Source organism: Balaenoptera ricei, chromosome 13, assembly GCF_028023285.1.
Source record: "Balaenoptera ricei isolate mBalRic1 chromosome 13, mBalRic1.hap2, whole genome shotgun sequence".
In the NCBI taxonomy this organism is placed as follows: domain Eukaryota; kingdom Metazoa; phylum Chordata; class Mammalia; order Artiodactyla; family Balaenopteridae; genus Balaenoptera; species Balaenoptera ricei.
Genome location: NC_082651.1, coordinates 10,041,209 through 10,049,959, shown reverse-complemented (window position 1 = coordinate 10,049,959; position 8,751 = coordinate 10,041,209). Strand labels below are relative to the sequence as shown.

The 8,751-nt window shown below is 52.5% G+C and overlaps 1 protein-coding gene across 7 annotated transcripts in view; it reads right to left on the bottom strand.

The window, feature by feature from the left end:
• Positions 1 to 1,881: 1,881 nt before the first annotated feature.
• The window catches only part of TMEM131 (transmembrane protein 131), a 276,973-nt gene continuing 270,103 nt past the window's right edge, over positions 1,882 to 8,751 (bottom strand). For all 7 annotated transcript variants that reach the window (XM_059943536.1, XM_059943534.1, XM_059943537.1 and 4 more), the window contains 6 exons: positions 7,312 to 7,477; positions 6,338 to 6,459; positions 6,139 to 6,235; positions 5,183 to 5,280; positions 4,310 to 4,470; positions 1,882 to 2,955 (listed from right to left, as the gene is read on the bottom strand). In XM_059943536.1, the coding sequence (XP_059799519.1) occupies positions 2,671 to 2,955; positions 4,310 to 4,470; positions 5,183 to 5,280; positions 6,139 to 6,235; positions 6,338 to 6,459; positions 7,312 to 7,477 (929 nt within the window). In that variant the 3' untranslated portion in view covers positions 1,882 to 2,670. The remainder of the gene's footprint in view (positions 2,956 to 4,309; positions 4,471 to 5,182; positions 5,281 to 6,138; positions 6,236 to 6,337; positions 6,460 to 7,311; positions 7,478 to 8,751) is intronic.

Here is an 8,751-nt window from a genome sequence, read left to right as displayed (position 1 = left end):
TATCTTATGAGTACTTATATTACTTTAAAATTTTGAGATGGCAAAAATATATTATCATCCAAAATCATTTGCATATTTTGTTACTCAACTGCCATTTTAAGAAATAAGGGTAAATTAAAATTCTTTTTGTATCAGTTTTTTCTTTTCAAAAACTGTAACAAATATTTAAAGATTAATTTAGGTCTAAGGTTTTAAAGTTAACAATCTGGACATTAAAATTTTGTTAACATATTGTCTTCATGAATTGTAGTAATGTAATATAAATACTATTTATAAAGGTATAAAAATTTATAATATATTTATATTTTTATATACGTTGTATTTAAATAAAATAATGGATATCTTTTAAAGCTATATATATAGCTTTAAAATTCAACCTTGGCCTAGTACAAAGCAAACGATTGTGCTAACCAGTTTTTCACTGAAAATTGTTAGGCTGAATCCCGTCAAAGCTTCAGGTTTGGTTGGTGAGTATGGTGCCTCTCAAATACCTGCCCTAAGAGTTATCTGGAAAACCCAGGTAACAGCAGAAACCTGTTTGTATGTTTTCCCTTTTCCAGGTGTTTGGTGTTTCTCAAGCCTGCAGATGAGGGTCCCGTGATGAGGGATGAAAGTAGGAAGGCGTTTGGGAGTTTCAGGTGATTCTTCCAAAGGGGCAAGTTTAGGATCCCTGAGATACTCCGACTGAGGTAAAGTCTGCCAACAAAATCTTTTCTTTTGTAAATGAGGGTTTATATGAAGCTCAGCTGTTCAGTGGCTTTGTAACACCTTATGAACTACTTTGGTGTACAAAGAGAATCCCAAGCCTTAAGTATGTCTCGATTTTGCAACTGCGCACAGGAGCCCCTGCTAGTGAGACTGTACAAGGCCCAGGTCTGCCATGAGGCCGACGTGCCGGAGCTCTGAGCGGACAGGAAGCTGGTGTCCCGAGTCCCAGGCAGAGCATAGGCTGGGAAAGCGATGGGGCTGGTTCTGCTGAGCTTCGCTGCAAAGCAGAGAAAAGGTCAGACTTAAAATCTCTCTGTACGATGCTTCAACTAAACCACTCTGAGCTGGACGGGTGGATTTCTTCATCGTCTAATTGACCTCAAACAGAACATTTATGTTTGGCGTCTCTGGTTACCCAGCAAAGACTGGCTTTATAGATTGGAAAAAGGAGGATGAGTAAAGGCAGCTGGAGCAGGCAACACTTTCTGAGAGATTAGACCAAACTGCCCATGGAACTTGCCTGTATCTGTATGGTCTCTACAGGCACCACTTGGAGGAGCTGTGGGGGTTTTGAAATTGGAGAAGGGTCAACATGCTTAAGATGTGTTAACTTTTTTCTATCAAGGGCCTTTTTTTTTTTTTTTTATAAATTTATTTATTTATTTTTGGCTGCGTTGGGTCTTTGTTGCTGTGCATGGGCTTTCTCTAGTGGCGAGCAGGGGCTACTCTTTGTTGCGGGGCGTGGGGTTCTCATTGCGGTGGCTTCTCTTGTTGTGGAGCACAGGCTCTAGGCACGCAGGCTTCAGCAGTTGTGGCTCACGGGCTCTAGAGCGCAGGCTCAGTAGTTGTGGCACGCGGGCTCAGTAGTTGTGGCACACGGGCTTAGTTGCTCCGCGGCATGTGGGATCTTCCCAGACCAGGGCTCGAACCCGTGTCCCCTGCATTGGCAGGTGGATTCTGAACCACTGTGCCACCAGGTAAGTCCCTATCAAGGGCCTTTAGGGAATACTACGGAAATAATCAGAATTTAATTAGACCACAGTGCTTCTAGCCATGGTAAGTCCAACTCCACAGGATAAGGCAATGACAGAATGGCTTACTTTGGTGTGAGAGAATCTAAATACATGCATCTTGTGTGTCAAAAAAAAAAAAAAAAAAGACACAACAATTCAAGGCTTTTGAAAAAAGCATCATTTATTTCAAAGTACAACACAAAGTTGTATTTTTAAGAAATACACATTCAATCTTGTATCTCAAGACTTGGCTATGTGCATTTCAGTTTATCTTTAAAATAAATTCAGGTATACAAATGTTACATACCTCAAGTACAAACAGCACAGAAAATGCATATGGTCTCAACCGAATGTTTTTACATTCATTCACTGTTCTTAAAGTTGACTTACATTTCTGTAATCTGCTTTTAAACCGAGACAGCCTTATTTTAAAAAAATACTCTATTTTTCAGCACAAAGTCCTCATACATTTTTAAAATTAGACCTTGGCGCATAATATTTTGAAATTATTAAAAACCAAAGTTGGTAATTTAATAAAATTGTCACATGCCAGGACTTCTGAATCAACTCAAGTTATTTCCTTAGCTGTAATGTCAAATTTGTGTTCATACAGATAAATAAAGAATGGAAGAAGACAAGTGGTGGAAACTTGATAACAGTTAAGGTTTTCAGATGTACAGGTCTTGTTAGAGTTTGTGGCTGAGTCCAGACTTTTCTCTAAAAGCACAACAGCAAATCTCATATTATCATAATTGCAAGAAAGATCTGAAAGAAGCGAGTGGTACAAGCCTGCCCTGCTTGAGTCTGTTTTGCAAAGATGAGGAGGGTGGGGAGTGGGAAGCTCCTGCGGTAAGAAAGAGCCTTAAAAAGATGTCTCGAAAATGGGCGTATCATGATCTAGACGAGGGGCCCCCACTTTTTTCTTTTTCTTTTCTTTTTTTGCCTAATTTCAATTCTCATGAGGGAAGTGCGAATTAGACCAGGGGTCGGAGCTCCTCCTTCCGATGGTGGGGCTCCATATCCGCCACGGGTTGTAGGTCTGGCCCAGGTCGTCGGCGGGGCTGGCGGCGGAGGGTGTGTGAGGAGCGGAGGGGCTTTCGGGGCCCACGAGGCCGATGCTTGGCAGCGCGTTGGCAGGGCTGGTGAAGGGGAGGGTGCTGTGCAGGCTGCTGGACCAGATGGAGCTGCTGAACGGAGTGGAGGACCACAGGCTGCTGGTGCTGCCAAGGATCGGCTGACGAAACAAAACACACAACGGGGAGCGTCAGGCTCGAGGGAGGCAGGCAGGGGGTAAAGCGGCGACGGTTACGCTAAAAATGGGCTAGACCGCACGGTTCTTTCATTTTAGTTATTTTAAAACAAATGTTTTATACACACAGCCACCTCAGAGTCTAAGCAGACGGTCCTGATGTTTTAAAGAAGGGGCAGCAAACCGCAGCCGGGGGGCCGCGTCCAGCCGCCTGCTTCTGTGGCTGAAGTTGGGGGGGACGCGGCCTCAGCGGCGTGTTTACGAGCTGCCCCTGACACCTTTGCACCCAGGGCGGAGCTGGACAGGCTCCACCAGAAATAATGGCCTGCAAAGTCTCGAACAGTTACCGACCCTGTTTCTTTTTTTTTTTTTTTTAACATCTTTATTGGAGTAGAATTGCTTTACAATGGTGTGTTAGTTGCTGCTGTATAACAAAGTGAATCAGCTATATGTATACATGTATTCCCCTATCCCCATATCTCTTCCCTCTTGCGTCTCCCTCCCACCCTCCCTATCCCACCCCTCTAGGGGGGGTCACAAAGCACCGAGCTGATCTCCCTGTGCTATGCGGCTGCTTCCCACTAGCCATCCATTTTACAGTTGGTAGTGTACATATGTCAACGTTACTCTCTCACTTCGTCCCAGCTTCCCCCTACCCCTCCCCGTGACTGACCCTGTTTTAAAGAATGGTTAAGATGACTGTAAAACTGAGGACAGAATGATTACAAGTGAAGACAAACTTTGGAATCTATGAAGCTAAAATATCTACCATTAAACCGTGCACATCTAATTTAGTTTTCCTGAGGATGAAGAAGTAATCACAGTGGGGTCATATTTGTCTGTCACGATTTTGTAAAAGCCGAAACCAGTAATCATTTTCCTTGGTAAGAACACTTTTTTGGAGCATGATATTTGCAGAACAATTTAGCTGAGAAGCAAACAGATGCACTCTAGAAAAGCTCAAGCCGAGACACGGGTGCTTCTCGGGATCAGGCATATGCCGAGCTCTGGCACCGTCTGACTCTGGAGGTGGTGGGACCTGAGACGGGCCACCAGCCACCCCGCGGTCTAATTCAGTCGGGAGAGGCTGAAGTGAGAGGATTCAGACGTCACCCCCCAGCTGCTCAGCTGTTCCTCCCGTAACTAACTTCTTGACCATCACGGCTCTGAAGAGTGATGGTCACTTTGGCAGAAATGGAGACACAGCAGCAGAGATGGTGAAAGCGCTAAGCCATGCCTTCCGAGCTGCTGTCTGTCATTTGTATCTGTCAGCACCACCCACGGGACAGCGACAGCAGTGATGACGTGTGAGCGGGCGGGGCGCAAGCCCAGGACTCACTGTGGCCGCGTGGGTCGGGGAACCGGAACTGGCTGGCCAGGAAGGGCTGGGCTCGGTCGCTGGAGAGTCCCAGAGGTACGAGGGGCCACTGCTCAGCTCGCTCCAGCTCCTCTGTGAGGCCTGATTGCACGATCGTGATAACCCAAGCTTGCTGAAAACTTCTGGAAGTGAGGAAGCAAAGGCAAGTCCGTGCTGGATCTGGCCGTGCTCCCCCGGGCAGGTGGGGTGTCCCCTCAGGGGTCCGCATCCCCCCGCTGCTCACCTGGAGCCATCCCACCCCTTCCATCAGCTCCCACCACATTCGGGGAAAACGGGGTGCGGGGGGGTGTTCTCCAGACCCCAGCACGCGGTCTGAATACCTCACCCACACCTATCACTGGACGGTCAAGTGCAAACATGACGATCACAGCTTATGTGAAATTCACACAGTTGCCCCTAATTCTGGACAGCAAGAAAAATAAAGAGCCCTAGCATGGCCAGGAGTCACATCTCAGACGCAGAATCCTTTCTTGCAGCTCTTAAGTCAGTTCTGCGGAACACGAGCCAGCTGGGACCTGCAGAGCATCGAGCAGACCACCGCACCTTCGGGCTGGGGTGCCAAGCGGACAGGGGACCCTTCTGAGGGCCTCTCGCTGGGCCTCCTCGCACCTGGGCGGCTGTGCCAGACCCCATCCAGGAGAGCACGGACAGACCCACTTCCCTGAAGTCGGCCCATCTGCTGCCGCCTGACTGCACTGATACAGGGAAAGGCATCCTTTAAAAATGTCCACTAAATGACCATCGTACTTTCCTCCACACGTGAAAGTGGACCTTATCCTCCCTCCGTCCTTGTCCACAGGCTCATTAGTCATGGGTCTAGTGTTAAACACTCACCACCAGTTAGGTTAAAAGAGTTTCCAAAGGCCGAGAACGAATTGAGGGGTGTGAAGTCAGGGCTGCTGGGGTTGCTGACGGGACTCCACAAACCCGAGCTGAACGTTATAAGAGGAAAATGCAACACACAAAAATGTGATGGTTAGTGGAGACAGATCCATCACGCACGGCTTCACACACAGCAGGCGCTGCTTCAGCTGGGGGCTCACGCATTACAGGCAGAAGTGGGGACTGGAGACACCTTCCATAACACAGAGGAGGAAGGCACGGAGGACTTCAGAGCCCAGGCTACCCTGTCGCGAGCTGACGGCCTGGCTCAGAGCAAGTGTCATGCAGAGAAAAGAGGCCTTTCTTCCTTGTTTCCCTTTCGGTAATGGAAGATTTATTAAAAAATGATTTCAAATCTAGGATTTCCTTTTAGTGTCAAGCAGGTAAAACTGGGACTCTACTTACTGACAGTTCTAATCTTATTGTCATTGTTATTTATCTGGGAAAATGAACCGAGGCAGTCGCTGCATGCCACCAGGCCACTGTGGTTGCTCTGGGTCAAAGAAGTGGCCTGTCCAATAATTTACAATAAACTGCCTAGAATTTGTTCTGTGTCCTTCCTCTCGAGTGCATTTTTGTTCTTCTATTTATTTCTAATGATCGGATCACATCCTTTTCACAACAACCATGATAACGGAGAAGAATCAGAAGAGACTCAGAAGGTGGAATGCACGTCTGCCTCCCTCCGCTGGGGCGGGACACGTCGCGGCCCCTCCTCCCGTCAGGGAGCCAGGTGGGAGCACGCACTCGGGGCTCTGCCCCACCCAACAGAGAGGCTCCTGACCGCCTCCGACAAACACCTGCTTGTCACCTAGGGGCAAACGCCTCGAAGCACACATACGATAGAAGATGCTAAACTGGCCTGGGAAACCCTCCTGCCTTCCCCTGGTAAGAAGGGCCAAACGTACCTGTCTGAGCCATCGCTGTCAACGGGAGTGTGTGGCACGCCAAGGCTGCTGGAAAAGTCTGCTTTGCTTGAAGAAACCTTAGCAAAGCCGTTCCCACCTGTAACAATGGGCTCCGAATCAATCAAAGCAGCCAGGCCGCAGGTGCCTCCACCAGGCCCGAGGCCCAGCGGCGCCCGGTCTCCCAGTGCCAAGCACTCACCTGGGCTCTTGTCGTACCCGGCCGTGACTGCAGCAAAAGTGGGGTTGCCATTCTTGCCCGGGAGCGAGGCTGCTTTCGTCAGTTTGTGTTTGCTTCCATTTGACTGCTTTGTTTTAGAGTCGCTTGAGGGAAGAAGCAAGGAGAGAAAAGCTCAGTCCTCGTGGGCACTGTCCCCCGCGGAGGCCCCCGGGCACGTGTCCCAGGGCCTGCGAGGCGGCCGGACCCGGGGTTGGTGACGGGAGCCGGGGACAGCCCCGGGCAGCCCACAGGGCCTGGCCAGGCCTCAGGAAATGCTCTGCGGCCTGAGGCTGTGTAGCCTGGGGGGGCCGGGGAGAAGGAATGTGGGGAAAGGTAAAATTCCAGGTGCAGGAGAGAGGCAGGGGCCAGGAAAGGAGGCAGCCCCGTCCCGGAGGGAATGCCGGGCAGCGGGACGGAGCGGAGCGTGCGGGCGGGTGAGCAGCCCCCGTGCGAGGGCCCCGGCGGCCAGTGCCCACCAGGCCCGGGGCCTCCCGCCTCTTCCCACACGGGCAGGGTGGCCGTGGGTCAGGCTGGGCGCCGCTGCGTGTGCGGGAACAGGCGGCCCCTGCCCGGGTGTCATCACCATCGGGGTCACTGTCGCTGCCGGGCAGGAGCCCTCCCTGCTCGGCTCCTACCTCCTCCAGGTCCCGCCCTTTCGCTGCTACGCTCACCCGCCTCAGGTCAGAGGGAACGACCCGCAGACCCACTGCCTTGCCCACAGCGCAGCTGCTGTGGGTCTTCGGTCCACGCTGAGTATGCTCCTGGCTCCTGGCCCAGAGCGTGACCCTGGTGCCCCTCGGGCACGGGTGACGGGTGGGAAGGTGGCGCCGCGGGGAGGGCGCTGAGCCGGCCGAGGGAAGAGGCGAGAAGGGACGGCCGTCTGCGGCCACCGAGGATTCCCACCCACGGGGAGCAGCACCGGGTCAGCGCGGCACAGGCGGGGGCCGCGGGCCTACCTGCCGGGGCTGCCGTTGACGATGCTGCTGTAGCTGCCCCGGGGCGTGAACGGGCAGGGCGCGGCGGGCGGCGACGGGGAGCTGGGCGGCGGGGAGGTCTGGCGTTGTTTTAGGAAGACGTCTGCGTTGAGGGTTTGCAGAGAGAGTTTATAAAGACTGTCGGTAGCTGGAAGTTAAAAACAAAGGGTCTCAGTGTGATACTTGGATTTTTACCCTTCAGTTTCGGTTACTTCTGGCGTTCTAGCTGGTTCTATGCAGGACTCAAGTGCTTCTAACAAGAAAAACCTACAGCTGTCATACGTGTTCTGATTAAAGAAAAAAAAGGCAAGTCGTGTCTCTCTCTGCATTCTGGGCCTTTCCCGGAATCACCGGTGTGACCCACCTCCCGGCTGGCTGCGTTCTGCAGGCCCTGCGGAGGGCGCGGTCCTCTCCCTCCCACACCTCAGGCTGGGAGGAGGCCTCTCTATGCCCCTCAGGGACGGGCAGGTGGAGTCTCTGCCGGGACCTGAAAGCGTCTGCGCTTCCACACACGTCCGAACTGCGCAGGTGCGGGGCCCAGGAGAACACCCCCAGCTCCTCCAGGATGACCCCCGCACTCCGTGGGCCCGCCTGGTGCGGGGCCGCTCCCGGTCCCTGTTTCACAAGGATAGGAACTCCTACTATATTCCTGCTGCCCTTTAAGGTACAGCTGTTTTAAAAATTTAAAACAGAAAAGCTCTCAGTGTCACAAAATAATACTGATTCTGCCCTCACCGAACGGAAACATACAACTTGTATCAGAAAAAGGTACCACCTCGCGCATCTATGGTGCACACCTGGGTGCTGCTCCAGCTACTGTGATGCGAAGTGTGAGGAAGGGGCCCGGCCTCTGGGGCCCCCGGTCTGCACGGCTGCCCACTCGCCCGTTACCCTGGCCAACACCCGGCCCGTCGTCGCCCTCGTTTCTCCTCCCTGCCCAGCAGGCTTTGCCCGGCTTGGGGCCTATTCCCCGGCCCCCTCCTGGCGGGCCTTTCGAGCCTTTACAGTGAGGATGGTCTGCTCTGCTCCTCCTCCGTGGGAGGGCCTGTCCCCCTCACTTCCAGAACCCAAGCTGGCTCTGCATGGTGGTTCCCCTGCCCCGACCATTCCCTCCAGCACCGGGTGCTTCTCCCAACAGCCTGGGGGCTGGGGCCTGAGTGAGGCTACGAGTTCCCACGCTGTGTCAAGGCCCCGGCCCGGCACCACCAAACAAAGCACCCTTCTCTTCGAAGGCGGAGTTGTCCCATCTCCGGTGCCACCGTGCACCCGCCCCGGTGACTCTCCCTGCCCCTCCCCCATGGTCCTGGCACCTATCCACCGACCCGTCTCCACCCGCCCTGCTCTCACCCTTGCTTACATGGAGAACCCCTTCTTCACCTGCTCTGGGGTTTGCTGACCTGATGCCCACACCTTCTTCCCTGC